The sequence below is a fragment of the Strix uralensis genome, chromosome 5 (assembly GCF_047716275.1).
Source record: "Strix uralensis isolate ZFMK-TIS-50842 chromosome 5, bStrUra1, whole genome shotgun sequence".
Classification (NCBI taxonomy): Eukaryota; Metazoa; Chordata; class Aves; order Strigiformes; family Strigidae; genus Strix; species Strix uralensis.
This window is the reverse complement of record NC_133976.1, coordinates 26,234,846-26,259,433: the sequence shown is the minus strand read 5'-3', so window position 1 is coordinate 26,259,433 and position 24,588 is coordinate 26,234,846. Positions and strand designations below refer to the sequence as shown.

Genomic DNA, 24,588 nt, shown 5'->3' with positions numbered 1-24,588 from the left:
ACTTCAAAATTTTGATATTATTCTAGGTAGCAGCATAACCAATTCTGGCATATACACCAAGAAAACTGTATTTCTGTGAAAATTCCATGACTTACACAATTAGCTTTCCACAATAGCCCAATGTTATGAAATCAAAGTTATTTTCCAATTGACAGAAACAGGGGTTTACTTTGATGAAGAAATATACATGATTTTGACATGTCCTCCTACACAAGAAAATCTGAAAGATGTAACAAAAGCAGTTTCACTGTATAAGGTGGATTTATTGCTGTTCTACATTAAACTTGAGGGAAAACCACATTATTTAACAAGCTAGTTAAAACATACAGAACAACTCAGAATCCAGTCTTACTCTGGTATCACAGGTTATTTATTTTACTTACAAGGCAATTCCCAATATTCCTTGAAATTTTTAGTGCACAGAATTGGTCTCAGAAGACATGAACAATACTATTATTTTGAGTGCCACTGTGTTCAACTCACACTGTGGATTCCTGAAAAATCCTTTGTGGCTTTTGTCCCATGGTACTAGCTAAAAGTTTTTGAAGATTATACCAGAATTCATGACATAAAGCTCCAAGAGATTACACCCAATTCTGTCAGTCCCTATTTTGAAATACCGACACCATCACCTACACCATACTAACCTAGTTCCAGCAAAAGTTCAAGCTGGCCCTACTTAAAAGAAACAGAAGTTTCCAAAGAAAGCAACGTTCTCTCACAGCTCTGATACAAGCTAAAGAATAAGGCCACTTCAACTTGGTCCATTTTTTCCATTAAAAAAAAGAATCAAGGAAACATTGTCCGTTAAGTTAAAATGTCACACATTGCATAACCCCAGATACAATGATTTCTCTAACATCTTACCGTAGGAACAAATTGCCTCAGCTCACATTAGATGTAACATAGGTGGTAAAGATGCACAATTGTGTACGCTGAAACAACTCTCACCAGAAGGCAGACTGCTTTCTAACAGGCCCTTTGTGATGGGAAACTTATTCCTGATGTTAGAACTAAAAGAGGAAGCTGTTGCATTATGCACATTTACTACGTGACTAGCCACTACAGCTGAACAGCCATAAGTAAATCGATGGTTAAGCAGCAGTACAAGAATTGCAATAAAATCTGAACAAGTTAGTCACAGTACTGCTGCTTAACACGCCAAGCCTCTTCTACAAAGTAAACATTATTTTCAAGGAAGTACAAATACTTCCAAGCTGCTTTTAAATATCATAGACACTATTTCTATATTTAGTTTTGTTCTTCCCCTAATAAAAATAATTTCTATTGTGCTTCTCATGGCATATCTGTGTTACACTATCATGTATTCTTCCTTTGCCGATTATTCAGTTTTGATGGGGGACTACAAAATAAATTTCTGGAGCACTTCGTATTAGAATAACCAAATAGCTTTAATAAAAAGTGATGCTGCCATTAAAAAGGCAGAGGATAAAAAAAATTAAAGTTCTTTATTAACTTATCACTAAAATCTACAATATTCCACAAAGGTTACATACTCACAGCAACATTACGCTGTTAAGAGAACAGTACAACATTTGTCAGGATCTGTTTATTATTCTCATATGCAATTTATTAGCTAGTTGATCTACAAGATATCATTTACCACAGGCAAACTAAATACTGTGCTTTTAAGAAACCTGCATAGAAATGATTTAATGTTTCTTTTATTTTGGACATATTTACAAAAAGGATTTCTATGTGTGTTAGCAATAAATAATCCCAATATTCAAAATGTCAGTGCTCATGCACACACCGACAAGATGGTTGCATGCTTTAAAAATATTATTTATAGTACAGTCTCCTTCATAGCCCTCTCCCTAATAATAGCAGAAAGTGCATTTTCTTCCATATTCTTTCTCCTTTCCTTTTTTTTTCATTTAGTCTTGCTTCTGAGGGATACAGCCTTCCATCTCAACAACTTCTGGCCAGCCTTCATACTTGTTTGTGTCCTTGTTGTTCTTTATATGCTATAAATACAAAACATCAATCTACCGTTAATGTAAGTCATTTATCCTTTCGCTTTAACTCACAGCTTTAAAAGACATTTTATTTACTCATTTTCAGGCCATGGACGAAGAGAAGACATCACTAGTAGCCTCTTGTGCTTTGTATCAAATATAACAATTTCTCCGTATTCACCACTTAATGTAACTTGCTCAGACAAGTGTCTGCTAAAAACAGTTAAGCCATACTGCGAAAACATTTTTAAAATTTATTATGGATGTTCATTTAGGAAGAGAGACAAGCAAGGAAAAGACCAACTGCATTAAAGCATGAACCACTATGAAAAAATAAATAAGGATACTGCATTTACAAAGCACTGAAAACAAATAGTCAGATTTTAAAGAACATTAATGTTAACTGTTCACCTTTTTTGAAAATTAGGGGGTTATTTTTCCACCAAGCAACCATCTGTGGGCAGTCAGGTAAGACATTACTGCCTCCAAGAGTCTGCCACTGCTCCTGCCCTAGTTCCCACGCCCTCTCAAAGCTGGCAAAGAGAACGCCCCTGCTTACTCTCCTAGTACAAAGCTACCTTTACCAGTAATCAAAGGCAACAAAGACATGTTGAACTGTAACAGCTGAAGTCTGGGAACATATTCTATTTCATAAATTTTGCTATAGCAGCAATAATTTTTGACAGAAGAGCAAAGTGAACAGCTGGGAACACCAACACCTTAACTACTACTTACTTGCTGGAGGTCTACCATTGTCAGTGCATCTAAAATACAAGCACTAGGCAGTAAGTTTTTAATTCTTCACTTTAATTGGATTCATTAAAAAGATAAATGATCTAGTTATTGGGATAAGATGACCTACCCCATGAGATTTTTTTCTTAGTTGTGAATCACCAAAAAAATCTTTTTTGTACATTTAAAAGGAGATCAGTCAAGCAATAAATTTGAAAATAACACTGTGTGTCACTACTGCAATAAATACCCATCATCTTAAACAAATGCATGGTATTTATAAAACATGCTATGCTGTTATTAATGTAAGCTGTTATATTCCAGTAAATTACAGAATAACAGACCTGTTCAAATGGACTTTTAGTCTTAATTCCTTTTCCACCGCAGAAGACCCAGTTGTCTCTAAAGCCAAGGTTAGTAATAGATGTGCTTCCTAATTCAGCAATCAGTTTCCGTGCTTCCTCATTAAGCCTTGAACAAAACAGAAGTTCAGTATGTGAATAAAATACATACCCTTAGAGCTTTCATTGTTCAACGGACCACTCAGCTTTAATCTGATTAAATATAGTTTAAGTCAGTCAATATTGGGCAAGATCTATCTTTCAAAATCAGATAAGGCTAGTTCTGAAATCACTTGATCTCACTAGCACTGTTCTTTAATATTATAATCTCAAGGAACCTGCATACAAACCTATCAGTACACCAACAAAAGCCAAGAACCCTCTCCTGTGAGAAATTATACATACATCTCAAGTCACATTAGCAATTCACCAAGCAACCAAAAAAAGTCATCCTTTAAAGTAAACATTGTTTGCAGGCTCAAGCTGAAGTCTAGATAAAGTAAAAGCTATTTTAGATTAGAAGAATGACCTAAATATATGAAAGAAGTTCTTGTCTGCTTGGGTCAATTAATTCAAAATTCAGAATGCTGCCCCACAGAATGGTTCAGTGCCTGTAGGTCCAAGTAGGATAATTTTAGTAAAGGGCAAACAATTCTGTAGGATGATAAGTTATCATTCAAAAAACTCCAAATAACAGCTCTTTATTTCTTCCTTTCAGTTACTACATTTGCCCGATTACTAAACAACACACAGAACTTCTGATTATTACTACTTACTGAGATGTAGTTGAATGACTCACTTTAGCTAAAATTATGAAAACAGTTAAGTACTTTGGACGTTATTTGCACAACCCACAGTCCAAGTTGCTAGAGCATTAGGGCAGCTTGTGTTTTAAAAAAACAAAAATAAAAATATTTTATCTTTTAAACATGTTGGTTCTTCACAATTTTAATTGTTTTCAAGAACATTTTTCAAGATGGCATTTATGATTACCATCAACCACCAGTGATAAGGTTTTGGCTAATTTTGTAGTATCAGTAATAAGCAGTAGTTCCTGGCTGTCAGCATGAATGGGCCAAATTGCTTTGCCTTGATTTAACTGATATTATATCTACATACAAGCTTTCAAAAACATCAGCTGTGACATGATTATTGAAACAAACTAACTGTACTTACTATATAAGACATTAAAGAAAGGAAAAAGACCAAAAAGAAAAGTAACATAACAAGTAAATAGAACAACAGACAGAAGATCCATCCTTGGCATAAACATTAAATTGCTTTCTTCTAAAAGCAGAGAATGTACAGACACTGAACTATTTACTGCAAATACTGCACACTGCAAAGTCAGGACTTAGTCACAGGAAAGTTGCTCATATATCAAAAATACAGACAAGTTGCAGATAAATTGAACTAAAAGAGTAAAAAAATGTACAGAACACATTAGGAAAAAATTAAGTATTATTAAAACAACAGAGGAAAAGGCAAACAAAAACCTCTTAATTTTCACTATGAAAAGCAATCCTTTGGACAGGATGGCTTAAGTGAGGAGCAGATTACAATACAAACTCTGCAGTCATTTTTAGTATCTATTAAAGCTGACAAAAGTTGGGAAGGTTGGAAGATAATGCTTAAAGAGAACTAAAACCTTGTAGGCTATGTCTACATCAATAAACTCAACAGCTTTAAGGTGGAACAGTCCAAACACTGAGGCCAAAAAGTATGAGGTGCACACTAGCACACTCAGACTTCAAAAGAAAGGATATAGTCAAGGCCTATCGGGGATGGTCTCTGCAACCCTATAACCACCAAACTCTGTCTTGGAGTTGATCAGAGAAAAGTGCTCGATGGAACAGACCAGTTTCCACCAGAGTATGTTCTCAGAGTCCTGCTTCTATGTGTGGACACTTCTGAATTTACTAGTATAAGACAGAATAAGCTATCAGCAACAGTAAAACCAGCACATCTCCAAAAAGACAGATATCCTTGGCAGCATATATTCAAAAAAAAGAGGTGGGGACAAATTCTGGGAGAGCAGGTAGAAACATACAGGGTCTTCAGGAACCAGGGAGGGTAAGTGTATGGTTTTAAAAAAGTACAATGCCTGACATGCAAATATATTCTTCACAGCTACAAGTAAGCAGTTTGTGGGACTGACTATATGCCCTACATTGTCTCCTTGATGCACTAACATATTTTCTCAGAGGATCAAAAAAACCAACTGTGTATTGATATAGGAATTGGTAATTAGTCAACTATTAGTCTCTAGCCTTTTCAGATTTTCAAACACTTGTGATATTTCTGCTAAAGGGTCTAATTTAATATCTAATATATTGTTTCTCTGTTGTTAGGATCACAAAAGTATACACCTAACAGTCCTCTATGTCTACACATACATAACCCATTACACCTGGTTAGTTCTAATTTGATCCTTGTTGTCCCCAAACCACATCAGCATTATAAAACTAAGGAACTGAAAGCATAGTTTCAAATCTGTCATCTTAGAAGAGCAAAACTTTATCAAAAGCGATTTTGTGATAAAGAATGCATTGATTTTTTCAGAGTAAAACAGCATTTAAAATTTTAAGCAATATTTACTATGTAAATCAATGACATACTTGGTTGCACCATCATCATATGTCCCCATTAACACAATCGTTCCATCCTGGATGGACTTCAGAAATTCAATAAATGGTGCCACATCTGAAAAGAGAGAGAACACAAAACTGTTTAAATATGGAATGGTTGCTTATTAAACACCTGCAATGCCTTCCTGCAAAGACATTCCTTTTAAGAATATTCGTAAATCTACTTATAAATTTATAAAAAGATGCTAAGCAGGAGAAAGATAAAATGCAAAGAGAACTCTTTTAATTTTACAGAAAGAGTTTCATCCATGTTGTGTAAAGACAACCACTAGTGGGAACTACTTGGGAGAACAAGTGTGTTTGATTAACCATACCATCTCTACGCACAATTACAAAGGTAGAGGTGAAGCACCCCTTAACTATCACCTTAAACCACCACAGCTAATGGAGCCTGTAGAAGGGGGGAGGGCAGGGGGTGTGTGAAGAAGAGCCATTTAAGTTGTTTCTCTCTAATCAGCTAAGGTAACTGCACCTACCTCCTCCCCACATGTCAAAGAATTTAGTGTCTAATAGTTCTCCTGTTTTACCTGCAGAAAAAGAAATATTTGTTGTCAACAAATACAGCCAGAAGTATTTTACAGACAATATGTCCAACTCCTCTTAAGGACTCTTTCAGAGAAAGTGCTGCAGAAGACACCACATAAATCAATTACTATGGTAACTCTTAACAAAGATTGCTCCTTAAACAGCATAGTAGTTTGTGAAAGGTGCAGAAAAATGTAAAAGGAAAAAAAGGGAGAAGATGCAACTTCTGATTTTGCTTCAAGTGGCATATAAAATAAAAAACCCACAGCCTCTAAAACCAATAAAGAAAATTCACTTCATATATTTGCCTTTTTTTTTAAGTTGTCTTTGCAAAAATAGATAGTACAGCTACAGGTTGCCTTTAGTGCAACATAAGAAAGATTAAAATTACACTGCATGTTTTGCTATAGACTGGAAAAATCTTAGCTGATTTGAACATCCAGAACAAATAGAAGTGGACAATATAGTAATCTCATTAGCTTTTTTTTTTATTTTACTATGCTGTCTACAAAAGCACTATTTGATGGAAGGTAGAGTTTTCTTTTTAATACATGCATAAATATGCTGAATACTTCCTTTACTGCTCCTGCTTGCCTTTCATCATCCCACAGTATTTCACCTTAAATTGCAGAAACACTTTGAAAATTAAGACAATCTGCTCACTTAAAATGTCACTTACCATTGACCAAGGCCACATTTATTCCTCTGCCAACATTATTTTTAACTCCACTCATTAAACTGAAACAAAATAAACAATTTTATTTTTAAAATGACAATTTCCTGATGTGAAACATTTCTGTTTTTTAAATAGGATCGATCAAATTGTAAGAAATACATAGTTGAAAGACCACATGTTCATGAGTACTTAAACAAAGCAAGGTCTCCTTGAACAAATCTGTGTGCTCTAATGGCACCACTGAATTGAGAACAATTGATCAAATACCCGCAGCTGTACCTATTTCATCTGATCACTCAATCATCTTTGTTTCAAAGTATGTGTGTATATTGTCACAAAAAATAAAGTGCTATTAATGTATTTAAGAAAATCCCTTACAGTTAAAGAGCCTGAAACAAATAATAATTTGAGGAGCTTAGCACAGTCCTGTAACCAACATTTTAAGCTTTTTTGTAAGCACATGATGAACAAAAATGTGTTAATGAGTTTAAAAGCTAACGAACGGGGGCATTTAAAATTAAAATTGCAGCATCACACCAAAAAACAAGAAAGTCAAAGCAGTTAGCTACTTGTACCAATGCAAGGAAACTTAAATCCAAGAAAAATAGTCAATACACTGATGGGACTCATATTCAACAAAAGTTGAATATAATCTTGGAGCACAGTTACATGTCCCAACAAAACCGTTGCACTCTATGACAGCAATTACTTGGCCAAACTCAGAACAGCAAAGGAGCTGGAAAGAAGAAATGCATTGTGCAATGTAGGAAACTCCAGAAATGTTTTAGCCACTGGAGGATCATTTCTTCTTGATCACATGACTTTCATGTCATGCCTGAGCATCCATTCTAAACAATAAAAACATATGGCAAATAAAGACTGAAAACATAAATGAAAAAAGGCAGTGAAGTTCTGAACACATTCCTTTGCTTGTATAAAATGTAGTGGACATTTGTTTTACCAAAAGAATTAAGAACTTGCTTTTACTTCAACTACAAAATTCTCTGTAAATAAATAGCAATCAAAAAATATCCAGTACTGGGGTGACTAGATGCTGAAAATCCACACATGTAACAAAAGTTATAAGGGATTTCAGACAACAAAAAAATCCTGCAAATATGAATACAAGAATTACTAGTTATTAAAGGAATATAGTGCAACATTCTGCTATAAGGTTACTGCAGCACAATCTTGCAACTGGCTTCGTAATAGAAGTAAAACTGCATGGAGAAGTTGCTGGTAAAGCAGTATAGCAATATTGCCCCTTCTTCTAAAAAGCCCATGAAGTAGCAACTACTTTGATGATGACTAAAGTACATTTTTCTAATTTGGATGATGTCCTTCCAACACAGGAGAACAAGGCTGTAACTGAACTTCTATACAGCAGAATTCCTACTTCAGACCAAAATATCTATATAATTAAAAAGAAAAATTAAGAAATGCATTCTGAATTATACCATCAACTTTAGTACTCTCATAAACCAAGTGACATCCTTATGTTTCATACACAGAAAAAAACTATATTGCAAATATCATTGACAAATTATGAAAAATTGTCCCTGCTTCCTTATCTTGGATGTATGAAGAATACAAAGTAATCAGAAAAAAGCATTTTTCAGGAATGAGTTCAGAAAATATCACTAAAAAAAGAGCTACTGAAGAGTAAGCAAGTTTTGTCAGAGCTCTGAGATACTACTTTACACAACTGAGATCGCTCATGCACTAAGTCACCAAAAGTACAGGCTGTAATGTGACAGTTTTCTCACAGGAGGGCAGCCGTTCATCAGTTTTAGAATTCTTCCAACAATTAACAATCAGCAAGTTATGGGAGCTTTTGAAAGAGAAATCAAACTTCTTATGAGCAAAGCAGGAGAGAATATAAAATCAAGCAAATTTTCTGGTGGATGTTTAAATAAACATTACAAGTTCTCCTCAGAAGGATTAGAAAGATTTTTGTCAAAGGAAACTGGACTTAAGACTCCAACAGCTGTGCACTAAGGTGCATGCTAGTATTAAAAGAATACAGGATTTCTTGCCAGCAACCACTTTCTTTTCATCACTCACTTCAGTGAAATATCCAGTAGAAGATTTATTTCTTTTGGACAGGAACACCAATCTCTTCTTAGTTAACCAGTAAGCAAGACATTAAAAAAAAAAAAAAAAGTGCCCTACAATCCTGGAGTTAAAACATTACTTGCACTGCCACAACTTTTAATCAGTGAATCACCCTAAGTCTTCACAGATATTAAGCTTCCTAGCAACCAGAATGAGAAGGTAGCAAGTTTTGCAACACCAAAAATACCATGTAGAGAGATTAGATAAGACTGTCCAAAGTCACGAAGCAAATCAGCGATAAGAACTGAAAGCAGAACCTAGCAGCTTTTACTTAGTACATGCAAACCGTGCTCATGCTCACTTTGCACGTGCTCCCCAACTACACCATGATGCTCTGCTGCCACACTCCTACACAAGCGAGCAAGCTTGAGGTAAGTCAGCCTCACAGAAGAATGGCTTGAAATTTGAATACTATTTGTGTTTCTACTAATAACAGAAAGCAACGAAGCTGCACATCTTTAGTTGTCAGGGAAAAAAGCTGCCATTTCAACTTCACTACATCTTAATTGCTAGTTAGTGCTAAAAATAAAGTCTTCTCTAGGATCATATAAGCCTAATCTTACAGTTACTTTAGAGAGTGAAGTGATGGAAAATGTAAACCAATACTTTTTATTCTCTTACAGATTAATTATCCTATTTACTATATTACATGGGGTTATGTTGTTCACAGTGAAGTTGCCATTTGCTCTAGAATTCATTAGCACTAACCACTGTACGTGCTATCTGAACCATTCTGTAATATAGCATAAGCTGAGAAACAGATGAACTGGAGTAATTTAAATGCAAATATAAGGCAATGGCAAAGTGTGACTGATATTTAAAAAAAATCTCCTTCTGACAATGCTAAACATCATGTCTTTTCTAACATGTGACATACAAAATTGAGTGAAAAGATTGTGTTATGTAAAGCTGCACACTCTGGGTGACAATGAACAGGAACAACCTAAGAACAAAGAAGTAGAGTCCAAATATAAATATTAATATTTCCTTTATGGGGATTACTGAAAGGTATTACTGATAATACTGTGTTAAAAATACTTAGAAATACAGGACTTAAACTCAAAACCAAACTGTGTTTCAAGCACTTCCCTTCCTCATTTTACAATTATTTCAAGTTGATTAACTTTAGTTTCCATCAGCACAATTAAGTAACTACTGATCATTTAAATAGTATTTTTCCCTTTTGAACTTAGGCTTTAAAGAAGTGGAAAATATGTTGTGGCATTGGTAATATGGAAATAGTTTAGAAGATGATTTGCAAAAGACAATTTCACAACATAGTTTTAGCTGATGACATTCAGTTAGAAGTATCAAGAGTAATTACTTAAAAATACAATTGTTCACTGAATCACTATTAGAGGTACAAGAACAAGTTACTTGGAAGCAAGTTTGTATCTGATTTGACAAAGTCTAACTTAATCTAATTAGATTCCTTAAATCTGTAAACCTGAAAAGTGTAAGTTATCTTTCATGTATTAAAATAGCATACATTTCTGGATTTACTAAAGAGTATTAAGTGTGCTTCATCAGAGATGAAGTTATAATGCAATATAATTTTTTCATGTGATCAAACTGCTGGCAAAACAAAACCTACAAAGAATCATTTAAACTGCTGATTTTGTGTGCAAAGTCATCCAAGACAGCATTTGAAAGAGATACTTAGATACAGGTAAAAATACTTACACATTATCTTCTACACAAATTTTAGGTCCAACTACATTCGCTGCTCCACTTGCCATTTTGAATGCAAAATGCTTTTCAGGACAAGCTTTAGAGATCCCACATTTGTATCTTGGAGGTTTTGTAGCTTTCAAATGGAAATAAAACAGGATTTTAGAGACACCACCACAGGTAGGCTAATAGAGAAATATCAGTTAGTTTTCTGAAGGAATTCAAGGAAAAGAGCAAAGACAAATGGTATCTCATCTGCAGTTTCAGAACAGCTTAAAATAATCTAGATTCTTGCAGTACCTCATTATTCTACTTCTTGTTCTCACCCTGCTACTCGCTCTAGTACTGTCATCAAAAACCAAGAGACAAAACTACAAGTAAAATGCTGGCAAAAAAACAGACTTTACCAGAAATTTAGGGAAATCAGGAAAAGAAGAAAATTACTTTCTGATTGCATTTAAAGTGTAATTAAGACTTTCCTAACTACGAAAATGCAACAGTCTGTTATTAGCAAAAGCAAGTCACAGCAGTAACACATGCATATGAATACTCACAGCGTGCAGCTGCATCCAGTGCTGATCTAGCTAAAATGCAAAAAAGAAAGTTTTACAAGATGTTACTATTAAAGTGTCATCTGCTATAAAATATGCTATAAATTAAAAACCTTTCTGTAGCCCTATAAAAACAGGTTGGTTGAAATGAAGTATCTAATATATCTGAAGATTATGTTCCAATAAAAACATTAACCTTTACATGATAGAAGAATGAAAGTGATCAGGAATCACATTTAGAAGCACTGCCTTATTTTATGACTCTCCAATTAACACAAAGATCCACAGAGATCCCCACCAGGGATTTGTGGAGGTGTGGGCACTGAAGTCAAATGAATTCCCCTCTTACAGCTTCACCAGGACCGGGCTCCTTCCACCTAACACTGGGAAGCCTGCAACTCAGGTGCATTTGAACCCAACCATTCACAACTCCCTTTCCTGGGATAGGCAGAAACACAAGTGACCTCATCATGCACATATCTACAATACATCTGTAATACTTAATGACACCTATGTATCTTCAACAATTATTAAAGATGTCTCTGGTGAATGGTTCATCTGTCAGCTCACACTGTAGTAATCTGGAGTTAAACAACATGAACCCTACCCATGTACCTAAAATTGTGGGTTTTGTACTGAAAAGCCCCTTTAAAGATAAAGTTGGTTCAAAACAGACTCTGAATTTTAAGTCACCTCAGCTTCTAATCCTTTTCTGTGTAGAACCTGGGCACATCTGAAATGTTTTGACTACTGCACGTTCAAGTGTATGTGGTAGTGTACCTGTGCAAGCAAAAAAGTGCACCCAGAACATAAATTATGAATTGCTTAAGCAGCAGAAAGGCAGAGCACAGATTTCAAAAACATCATTCCAGTCAGCTAGTTTACAACTCCAGACTAAAACTGTAAGTACCATTAAACAGAAAAAGCATGTAAAGTTACACATACTTGGCAGGCAAAAGAATCAAACTGGTTAAGAGAGTACATTAAATATTTCACACAGAAAATAACTTAATACACACATTATATATATGTTATACATAAAAAAACCCAACGAGTAGACACATTAAAAATAAACACAGAATTCTTAAGTGTAAGAACCTAAGCTTAAAGCAAAATGAATAATATATTCTTGATTGTGGCTGAAGTAAATATTAATAGATGTTCAGAGAAAACAAAGTCATCACTTACCAAATATGTGTCCTAAGTTTGCATCCATTTTTATTTCAAATACTTGAGATATGACATAAAACGTCAATAAAAATATTGCTACGACTACTACCAACTTTGCAGCACCTATTCAGAAGCAGAGAAAAGTTTCAGAAAATTATCTGCAAATGATAACATTAAGTTTACCAAAATTAATGACATGAGAAATGTGTACCAGATTACATCAGGGGGAACTCAAACAGGATGATCATTTGCGGACCCACTAAACAGAAGTAATCAGCAAGAAATGAACATTATAACGTAAGATGCAACTGAGCCAGTCCATCAGGTTACTATACCAAATACATACCCTGCTCTCAGCTTTCTCCAGCTTCATGCTTGTCTGGCACCACAGTACACCAACTGAGCTCAGCAGCCGGGAGAAAACACATACTTTTTCATGGAAATCCAGCTTAACAAAATGAACTAAGCTGATCTAACTGGCTGCTGTCCAAAGCGGAAATTCCCACCTCCCCTTATTCCACTTCCCTGTTCTTGGCCACGTGCACCTGTTTCCTCACTGTGTACAAACATTCCTCTTCCCACCCCACCTGCCAACTGAGCTGCCTCTGTTTTATGGCCAAGACTGAGTGATTATGGATCTTTTCATATACTGTAGCTTGGCTGCTTTGGTCAGCCAGGTTTGAGCATTACATTAAAAAAAAAAAAAACCTCCAAAAAAACCCTAAACAGAAAAAAAGCCTCCTCACCTCCTTTTCAACAAATTTATATTACTGACCTTCAAAAAGCAAGTTTGAAGACTCAGAGCTAATTTAAAAAGCAATAAAAAGCAGTACCCATCCCCTTCCCCTTTTAATATGTTGAAGCCTCAAGTAGTCTGAAGTTTACAAGCCTAACTTTCTCCAGTGCTGAACAGTCAAACTACCTCCTGGGAGGAGAGCTGGAAGCACACAACCACAGCAATTTACATCTGAACGGGAAAGTCAAGTGTATGTGGTACTGCCATGAACCCCACCACTTTTCAGCAACATTTTCAATAGATTTTTACATAATACTTCACTCTTAGCTTATTGTAAAATACTAACTGACTGAGAGTAGAAGTTAGGTGAGGAGGCATGTGATCAACATCCTGCCTTCCTGTCTCACCCCAGTATGTCAAACTGTTTGGAAGAAGAAACCTTACAGCATGCTTCTGTTCCTCAGATTGCCAGCCAAATAAATCCTTCAGAAAAAAACCAAACTTATGTACTCCTGCAGATCTCAGACTGCTGCTGAGATGGGCTGTTCAGAAAACCTTAAAATAATCAGATTACTCATCCTTCAGAAGGATGAGAGATGCTGATCAATCCTTCCAAAAGGCTAAAAAAAAGATAAGGGAATAGAAAAAGATAAGAAATATGAAGAAAGAGATACAACTTTTTTATTTGCTTGTATTTCAGTCTTCCTCTCTCCCTTTTCGTGTGTGTGAGCACATACATACTATGTAAGAAAACACAGATGCAAACTTAATTTAAAAATATTATGCTGGAACTCCAAAGATTATTGCACTGAAGGGAAGTGAACCATGTGTAAGCACTGGATAAAACAGATGAGCTGAACATAATGGAGAAAAGTGGAGAAAAGGTTTTCAAAGCAACACTGCTTAAAAAGACAAGATGGTACCAGATTTTGGAATGTGTCATCTAGCAAGTAGCATTTGGAGAGCATGTTGTTTCAGTAGACAGTAGGTGAGATGAACCAGAACTCTGAGCACTAACCATCCCCTCCACTCTATACCCTGAGCCTTTCAACCGAACCGAGAGCGCTCCCTCTAAGGGAGAGGTAAGAAATCTCCTAGAAAAGTCTTTTAGCACTTGAATTAAAAACAGCCTCTTTGCTACAGGTACAATATTCTATAGGAACTGCTTTATCATCTTTGTGGGTTTTAGCAACACAAGTAGTTAGATGGAATTAAAAAGAGGTTTGGGAAAGTAATTTTCCAGGTGATTTAGCCATCTTCTAAAAATTGCAGCATTTTCCAGTTCTTTATTAGATTTACTTTAGCAGGTTGCGCCCAGTTATACATATTGAGGTTAATAAAACAACTTTAGAAGTAGTGACAAAAATCTGGACCAATTTGCTGCATTAAGAAGGTTAATGTGCAACTCTTGGAAAAGGAGGTGTCATTATCTCCTAGAAGAGCCAACAGTTGCTCCTTCTGCAACGTAACACTACAAGTATTCATAAAAGTGCAATACATCAGAAACTCAAAACTGTTCGACTGCCACACAGGCTATTCTACTGCAAGGAAACGTCTGAAATAATATTTTCTTGTAGTGTTAGATTGGAAGAGATTTTATTTTTACAACCCCCACACCTTCTGTCAAGTACAATCAGTTTCTCAAACCCTGTACTGTAGTAACTTACCTCTACGAAAATGCTTTTATAGCTTTCAAACTCTGAGTAACCATTCATGAAATTTAAAACACTTTTGGTTAGGGTGTGAGGCAGGGAAGAAACTGCTTAAGACATCAATTGGCCATTTCCGTATTCCTTCATCATCTTACAGAATTAGCAGTTGAAGTATGTCAAGTCAAGGCACCTTAACCAGATCAGCTAAAGCATTTTAACCAGCTGCTTGCTCTTAGACCATCCCAAATTCCAAACTGAGTTTCATAAAACATCAGTTAAGTGTAACAGCACTGCCTGTTATGCCAGGTTTATTTTACAACCTTAAGTTTATTTTACAACCTTAGTGTCACAACTTGTTAATGCTGTCTATAGCACTTGTTTCACAAGTGACAGAAGTCTGATTTTACTGAGCATACTTACCTGCTATTCTCATGTTTACTCTTCAGCCAGCTGATGACACTACTGCATTAAAAATAGCCACCTAGGGAAAAAGAAAGGTACATGATCATAATTACAGCCAAATGAACACTCTTGCGATGGGTTAACAGTAAAAAAAACCCATAGATTTTTCAGCCAATAACATTAATGTTTGCCAAACCTTTATTCGCACATATACCATGTCAGTACATGGTCATCTTTGTGCTTCTTGAATCAGGAGTAGGGGAAAACTCAAGACAGAAGATGTCCAGGCTGAGTGCGGCATGGGCCCACCATGGTTGAGCATGACCCCATGGTATATGGGCAAATAAAGGTTTGGCAAACATTGTAATCTTTACTCATTAAATACTACATATCTATTGGAAAAATGGTAATTTGTTTTACAACATTTGAGTGGATTAAGTGTGTAAAAATTTTTTTTAAATTAACTGAAACTAGAATTTGCTTGAAAACAGAATGTTACCTGAACTGTTCTATCTCACTTCTTCTATTCTTATCATCATAAGTAAAAAAGAGCCCTCAGTCACTTCCAAAAATGCAAAAGGCATTCAGACAAATAACAGTCTGTAATCAGTACTTCCCTTCTGGATTAAAAAAAAAAAAATAAATCTCTTTCTGAATTCGCATTTTGCTGCATAACTGCTTCTATTTAATATGGCAAAAGAAAACTATTGGCATTCAGGGATCTTCTTGGATCATCTACACTAAGGCCAAATTTAAAAACATGTAATAAACTGTCATTCTAACCCAAGTAGCCATTCCACACTCCCATCACAAAAACCACAGCATCCCTAATAGTCTGCAGTCCTATGCCATGTTGTCAAAAACCAAGAAAAATGTTATCCTTAGAAATTTTTGAAAAACTATTGTTATTAGAAGTCAGGAAATGCAAATCATTTGGAAAAGATCACCAAAACCCCCACATAGTTCTCATGAGCTATGCTACAGAGGAAAAATTGATTATTACACAAACCACCTTTTGCCTTCACTTAACTCAGTATCCGTAAATTTGGTGATTTGTGTCCAGATCCTCTTTGCCAAAGACATAGTCATCGTGCTCTACTGCTTAAAGTTTCCAAGAAAATAGGCAGCGGAGAAATAAACAGGAAAAACCAAATAACCTCCTACGCATTTGAAAATAAATATCAACAAAGTTTGTAAAGCAGACAAATGGTTTTAAATACTAACTTTGTACTACAAGGGAAATCTCATAGCATATTACAAACATAATATATCCATTGTATTTATAGCCACATATATTATATCCACACATATCTTCTTCCAGTGAAAGGCTAGTATTTAACTGTCTTATAAAAAGGTAAAAAGAATCTGCCAGGGCAGATAAACTCATTTGATTTCAAAGTCTGTGAACAGAATTATTCTAAGCTCCCTTCTCTTGCCTCCCCAACCCCGGAAATATATCAACATTAAAATAAACACTGTCTGTAGTTTGGACAACCACGAGCTTGTTTTAAGTCAGCACTGAAAGAAAAAAAAAAAAAACCACACACTTTCCGCTTTTTGTTTTACTATAACAAAAACACATAATGAATTCAAAGCATCAAAGCAAGAATATGAACAAAATCAAAAAGCAGAAACTAAGTGAAACAATCATATAATCCAACCTTGACTGCAGAATGTCTTTATCCTAACACCCCCATCCACCCATCTCAGTGATCATTATTTGTTGCAATCAACAAATACACAACAGATAAGATGCATTTTTAAAGTGTGAAATGGTTTTGATTTAAAAAAAGTAAAAATGAGTATGTTATGCCTCAAATTGAAAGAAACTTTAAAAGTGATTTAGAGATTCTTTTCCTAAATTACAGCATATCAAAAAATTGTGGGTTTTCATCTAGAGAATAAATACAGAAATGCTACAGTACAGATAAACGTTGCACAGCATTTTCCAGCTGCAAGAGAATAATTTATGAACATGAAATCCTCTTCCTATACAGCATTATCTTAGAGTTGTTTTTTTTTTTTAATTCAAGACAAAACAAGGAATAAAATAGGACAGTGCATGAGCGCTTATGAATGCTTATCGACCATTACTCCACATCTTTAGTATCAGACCTCATAATTGGAATTACAGAAGCGATATAAAAATGGTTTTGGAATTTCTCATAGTGCATATTTTAGGACCATTTAAAAACAAACAAAGAACACAGGACCACAATTGAGCTTGCTCAGACTCAGATGCACAAAAACAGTAGCAACAACATTCCTTTGATTACTTTAGGAATGGGTTAAAAAACCTTAAACGCTGTTTTTCTCCTCTTTGACATAAGATTCCATCAAGCAAGGGCAGCAGAATTACAACCTAAGTATCTTCTTGAGTTATGAATGCCCAGTAATATAAACAACCACTTTATTACTACATTAACATAATTCATCTCTGTCAGGCAGTACAAGGCTCACATTTATTGCTTACTAGTGGGAGACTGAGGCAGGAGGTGCAGGCTATAGCAGGGTCTATAGGCAGCCCCCTGATGAATACAGCAGAACCCTATACAGATGCAAAGGCCCAGGATAGCACCACAGATCAGGCAGCAGAAGTGATCAACATCTACAAGTCACAAAGCAAAACGGCTGGTTTTGGGAAGCATTATATCGTATGACTGTGAAACATGGATTTTCTTACTTTTCAGATTGTTTTCTTAGTGCAGAACTTCAGAGCTTTATCAGTCAACGTCTAAAACTTGGGCAGCGGAAAGAAACCAAAAAATCCCTCACATGCAGCATCAACTGCATTGAAACAAGAAGCTATCCACTGAAGAACCTAAAACCAGAGCCTTCAGATGCTGGTTTTCCTCTACAGCAAGAGAAAGGAAGTTGTCACACCTCCCCTCCCAATAGGCCACCCTGGGGAATAACAAATGGCAGGTTTACATCTATCATGGACAACAGTAAAGGTGGTTTAAGTCAGAACAAATTCTAGTCACAATCAGCATAGTAAAATACCAGCACATGGCACATGCATTCATTCACAAGATAAGTATCACTGTGAATTTCAGCTATTCTAGTAAACTTCTGATATTGCTATTGGTCAAAGGAATCTTGTGCAACTCCTCATGAGTCTGGAGGAGCATGGTCTCCTTTTCCTATGATCTCACTCAGTGCTAAAGGTCCAGACACATCTTTTCTCAGCAACAAACACACCTGTCAAAGAGCTTTCTGAATTCCACAGCCTGTCATCGCCAATGCCCAGGAACCAGCACACAGGAGAACATTCAGTGGCAAGATGTTCAAACCAGTGACCTGTCACCTACAGTAAGTCATATCCACATCCTGAATAAAGAGCACAAAACTACAAAGAGATCAAGATCTACAGACTGGTAGAGCGAGGCCTCTTGTCAGTAGCTGGTGGATAGTTTTCTTAAAAGGCTTCGATGATGCTAACCTTCAGCCAACCTCAGCCAGCCAGCCACGCTGGTCCAAGGAGATGGTTAAATTCCAGTATGTAAAGCTGTGAAATACTAAATAGTGGAAAACAAAGAAGGGAATGCTTTTTTAAACTGATGTAGAAAGTTCTCTGAACTGACAGAACATGATTGACTCAACAACAAAAGTAAGAGAAAACCAGCACAGGCAGGAAGCTGGTGCTACCATATTGGCAAGTTCAGAAATTGCTCTTTCAGCACAGCCTAGTGCATGGGTTGCTCAAACCCTCAAGAATAGGAAGGAAAACACAGACTGCTCACTGAACCAGAGAAGACAAGAAGTTACAGGTTATAGATCCTTTTTGAATGCTGGCATGTCATTGTCCATTCCCCTGCATGGATCTGCACATCTGCCCATGCAGAAAAGTTATTCTGGATGCAAACTACTAGGGAGTGGATATGTGGAAAGGCAGCTGGGAGCTGAGGTTACTGGTTGCTTTTTTCTACTCCACCCATCCTTGTGCATTGTATTTTGTCCCAAGGCAGGGGCAAGTTCCAGATGTTGCAATTTCCAGACTCAAAGCCATTCCAAGCAATCCTCATGACAGCCCAAAATGCTATACATAGGGCATCATAACATAAGTAGAAGAAAAACAGGAAACAGCAGCTTACAATAAAAAAAAAAGGAAGAAAGAAAAGGGCTTTCCCTCACTCTGCTCCACTTGTCGATTAACTTGTGCGAGGATGACAGACTCAACACAAATCTGACAAATTTAGTACATATATGTTCACATAGCTTCTGCACGTATTTTGATACATACTAAAAGTAGCTTCAATCAGCAGAGCAGCAGATACTTGCTTTTAAAAGTGACCTGTGTCTCTTGAGGGAACCCTGCCAAGTACTTCACACAGGGAGCTTATATTGATTTAGGAAAACTACAAGCCTATAATCTTGCCAAGGAAATCATCATCATGTTTTATTAGATGATACAAAGTTTCTAACACGCCACGACTGAGTTATTTTTGCGTTCATGCATTAGATATTATGGTCATCAAGCAAGTTTTCTTCCTAGAATCAAGGTGCAAGAGGAAATTGTACTGAGGTCAGTAAAGTAATTGATAAAATACATACAAACGATTCTTATTAATATAGCCACACTGAAACAACACTGTATAAAGTCCAGATTTCAGTCCTGAGCTGAACACAATTCAATTTGATCAATTCTTTACCAGCCTTGCTCAACACTCTTGCCCAGAGATGGTGCTGCGGGACACACTACGTAGGGAACATGTCACTCAGGCACAGCTTCTGCCCTGCTTACTGTGTGTGAAAGCTCTAGCCACTTGCAATGTACTTCTGTTTATAAGGGTTTTTCAAATATGAATGTAATAAATATTTTTGTGGATAATAATGAAACATGCAGATTAGTCTACTTCATTCCCAGGATAATAGTATTTCCATTAGCAACTTGATAGCATGCACAGTATACTTATGAAACAGGCACACAAAACCAAGCAAAGATAAGAGGCAAGAATTTAGGAGGTCAAGATAATTTTGAATTCTGACATAGTTGATTAGAAAAAGGTCCCAAAATCAACAACAATATTTAATAAAACAGAAAGTAACACACTTCAAAATGGACGTCAAGTGCGGCAGAACAGGCAACAGTAATGAAGAAAAGGATCCGAGAGATTACAGCATCTCTTTAATATTAGGGTCAATGTGGTACTGCTGCAAAAGTGTAACTGCTCATTGTGAACTGTACCAATAGGATTTTTGTGTGTGAAACAAAGAGCAATTATTCTGCTCTGCCTAAACAAATAAAAAATACTCTGCTCTATGTGCTATCTAGACTTTTAACAGAGACCCATATGTAGTTTTTCTAAGTCTATTTTGAAGCATAATGCCCAAATGGAAGAATCTAGATTAACAATTACATGACCTACATAAAACAACTAGGGGCTAAAAGAATCAGGTTTGCTTTGCAAGGAACTGTGAAAGTAAAGAGAGAAGTAAGGAACAGACACCTTTGTCTCTTACCTCCAAGGTGTAATATAAAAACTGTTTTAAAAGATGTTGAGATGGACTGTTACCAATATCCACTGGTTGCTGCTTATCTATTTGTAGCTACAATGTTGGAGAAAAACAGCTTCTCAGCTACAAGGGTAGACAAGAAATACAAAAGGCGGCTGTAAATCATCATAAAAATCTGCTAAAATACAAGACAGGTTTTCTTAACCTTGGTAGTCGACAAGGTGCGAGTTAGAGTTACCTGCAGTATTAACCCCGTACTTCTACACTACTATGTGCAAATCTGTATCCAGATATGTAGTACTAAATCAGCCCGAGATGCTCTGAATTAAATTCAAAGAGAAATTTTTCCCCCAAACAGAATTTAAGAGTTTGTATACTTTCAAAAATGGTCAAATAATGTTATACCTGTTTTTATCTGTATTTACTATACATTAACATGAATAGCATACCAAGTACACTGTACTAGAATTAGATAAGCATTCAGAATTACTTAGTACCGAGAGGAAAAAAAAAAAAAAAGGCTTGAGCTTTTATTTTTATTTCTGAGTCATGAGTAGATTAGGATGGCATTTATTTTTTGCAGCACAAACTGCCTTCCTCAATGATTAGCAGCTGCAGTTTTTTCCTGTCAGAGAACAGCTAAAATGAAAAGCCATTTTACCTTTTAATACCTGCTAAAATCAGTTAAACAACATTTTGTTTAATCCAGTCCCTGATAATAGATATTTCACTCTGCTGTTTTCAGGCCGTTCAGAGCTGTGGTGGTTTTCTACTCAAAATTACACAGTGAATTAGATATGTCAGGAACAGCATTAGCTATTCTTATGTGAGCTCTGGTTTTAAACCAGTGGTTGTGCCAACCTGAAATACATGCCACGGACCAAACAGCTGAGACAGTCGAAATCATTCCAAGCCTAAATTTGAGCAGGAATCTAGGCTTCTAATACGATAATTTTATTCAAATACAAGAATCACCCAGATGATTGCTTACCCTTCTGCTAGACTACCCATAGTTTTTCTACCATGTTTACAAAATTAATTTAATTTGAAACTGGTGAAGGGCACACAGCGAAGAATTACATCTTTAAAAAAAGTAACTACTGTAGTTCAATTTTATTGTACAACCATGCACCATTTGTGTCTTCTGATGACAGAGACTATGACCCAAGTAGTTGTTCCCTACAGGCACACCTACATCCATATGAATTCCTTGTGGTTATGGCAGAAATCCACTAAGGCAAAAGGTTTGTCAACACAGAACAACTTACAAACTAACAGATATATATTTTTTTCTCCTTTGAGACAAATACTACCATGAAGAATAATTAACTTCTTACAAAAATTATACCACCTGAATAGTATTCTTCCATATATGTGTAAGATTCAGCTTGGTGTTCTGACAACACTGAATTAGACCCAGTGTTTGCTTGTCAAAACGAGATTTTATTTTACTTCTATCAACTGCAAATGAAACCCAGATAAATTTTGCAAATGAAACTCAAACTTACTCTAAAAATAGGTAATTCAATTACCATTGCATGTCCTATGTTGCAAATACTGCTATGTGGTTTCACTTCTAAGAAAGGAAATATACATGAGAAAAAGCATTATGCCAGAGTGTTTCAATACCTGATGTGTAAAACAAACACTTCCCAAATGACGTGTTCAAATCACTGACCATGCAAGCTTTTGCTAGTGGCATCAATCCAGTACTTCTACCTTAGGCAGCACACGAACTAGTCGGCCTCAAACACAGAAAAATTCTCCTGAATCCCATGGAGTTTGAGATAAAAGTACTAAGGCATTCTTCCCACTCAGAATGAAACTCAACCCACATTCCTTTTGCAATGAAAGAAACCAAAAAAACCCCAAACCTTCTAAGCACCCAATCCATACTTTGAAGACTCTTCCCAAACATTACACAAAATTTACTGGTCCATATATTTAAAAACAGTATTTAATTTACTGTCCCTAAAATCCATACTATTTATATGTGATAAAGTAAACTGTACCATTGCTGCTGATACACCTATTAAAGAGAATCTTAGCCCTGTATTTCATAGGGTTGGATAAAATCACACAGAGAAGTTCAGGTAGTCAAGGACAAACTGCTGAACCTCATTCACCCATTTACTTTTCAACTTCATCACAGAGAAGTACATAAATCTCACAACAGAGATTTAAGAGTGAGGTTTACCATTTTCTTCTGTCAAATGATGAACAAGCTATTTTGTAACTGAAGCACTGCTGCAATTACCACCTGTTCAAAAGTTCAAAACCACTGACTTGTTTTCTGTCGTGTTTTTTGAAGAAACAAATTACCACCTTGATTTCATAAGACAGCAAAGTCTGGTCAGTCTTTCCACACCGGGAAAGAGTAAATAAAGCTTTGCAACGCATTTATCTGCAAGATCACCAGGTCTTACTCGAAACAAGGTGTTGCCAGAATCCAGTAGAAGTTTCAAATGTACAACAGCTTTTACATCTCTGTATCAATAAAAAAAAACTGATACAAAGCCTGTTGTCAGAATAATGCATCACCACCATGCATCTTATCCTGCCCCTTTCACCAAGTCTCAATAGGACTACCATATAAAAAGATTACAGGTCCGTCAAACAATTAACATACATATAATTACTCTGACTTGATACAACCACACATGACCACTGCAGAAATTTAGCTGAGGCTACGGTTACAGCACGTCACTTCACATTGGGGCCCATTTTAAATAACGTCATCAAGCCAGCAAGCAGAACAGGAAAGGCACATTACAAATACTTCCTCTATAGGCCCAAGTTTCCTGCAGGAACACCGATCTGCTCCCCTGCACCATTCTTCCTCCCAAATACAACCAGACTCTAGATAGTAGCTTTACAATGTCAGAATGAGATCATCATCTTACGAGATTCATTTACTGCAGATTGCCACATTGACCTTGTCACAGAGCTGCACAGAGACCACAGACACAGCAAGGCATGGAGCTCCTGTATATTTTGCAAGGCAGACAGGATCAAGGGAACCAATGGTAGCAAGGGACATCACCGCACACTGCTGCCAAAAACTACTCTGATACTACCAAGCATTTAAGCTTCTTTAACAAACGCTTAGCATGATCTGAGGCTGCATATTGGAAAGGACTTTTAACCTTTGCTTGGTAGCATGCTGATCTCACCAGGAAGCTGGGATGTGCTTGTGAAGTACTCCCCAGTGACAGCCACTGCTCAGAGCACTGCTGTTATCTCCCTCCTCTTGCTCTAAGGCATACAGAAACCCCTGCTCTACCACAGAGACTCTTCTCATCTACTCATCTTCCACATGAGGCATCACTTTGGCAGGGCTTTGGCCCTTTACAAGGCAGCAAGAGCACGCCACTGGCCGAGTGGAGCACCCAGCAGAGAAAGCATCGCACATCAGCTCTGGGGAGAAGGGGCAGCAGCACAGCAGGCCCAAAGTGCAGAGGGGCCATGTTATACCTACAGGACACTGCAGAGAGGGATCATACTGCAGATATAAGGCTGCTGTTGGGTGACTAGTAACCTCCATGCTGCATGATGCACTCAGTAAGTCTGCAGATGACATGAAGCTGAACAGGAGTGTTGATCTGCTTGAGAGTAGGAAGGCTCCACAGAGGGATCTGGACAGGCTGGATTGATGGGCTGAGGCCAATTGTATGAGGTTCAACAGGGCCAAGTGCTGAGTCCTGCACTTGGGTCACAACAACCCCATGCAATGCTACAGGCTTGGGGACAAGTGGCTGGAAAGCTGCCTGGAGGAAAAGAACCTGGGGGTGTTGGTCAACAGCCAGCTGAATATGAGCCAGCAGTGTGCCCATGTGGCCAAGAAGGCCAATAGCATCCTGGCTGGTATCAGAAATAGTGTGGCCAGCAGCACTAGGTAAGTGATTGTCCCCCTGTACTTGGTACTGGTGAGGC

The 24,588-nt window shown here is 36.7% G+C and overlaps 1 protein-coding gene across 2 annotated transcripts in view; it reads right to left on the bottom strand.

The window, feature by feature from the left end:
• Positions 1 to 242: 242 nt before the first annotated feature.
• Positions 243 to 24,588, bottom strand: part of FAM3C (FAM3 metabolism regulating signaling molecule C) — a 29,433-nt gene continuing 5,087 nt past the window's right edge. Inside the window, exons 1-10 of one of the 2 annotated variants that reach the window (XM_074870178.1) lie at positions 20,662 to 20,733; positions 15,217 to 15,277; positions 12,427 to 12,531; positions 11,242 to 11,271; positions 10,700 to 10,823; positions 6,905 to 6,963; positions 6,177 to 6,227; positions 5,671 to 5,755; positions 3,056 to 3,182; positions 243 to 1,988 (exon numbers count right to left, since the gene is read on the bottom strand). In XM_074870178.1, the coding sequence (XP_074726279.1) occupies positions 1,899 to 1,988; positions 3,056 to 3,182; positions 5,671 to 5,755; positions 6,177 to 6,227; positions 6,905 to 6,963; positions 10,700 to 10,823; positions 11,242 to 11,271; positions 12,427 to 12,531; positions 15,217 to 15,229 (684 nt within the window). In that variant the 5' untranslated portion in view covers positions 15,230 to 15,277; positions 20,662 to 20,733 and the 3' untranslated portion in view covers positions 243 to 1,898. Of the gene's footprint in view, positions 1,989 to 3,055; positions 3,183 to 5,670; positions 5,756 to 6,176; positions 6,228 to 6,904; positions 6,964 to 10,699; positions 10,824 to 11,241; positions 11,272 to 12,426; positions 12,532 to 15,216; positions 15,278 to 20,661; positions 20,734 to 24,588 lie in introns of those variants that run through there. The other variant, XM_074870177.1, reaches the window with a different exon arrangement.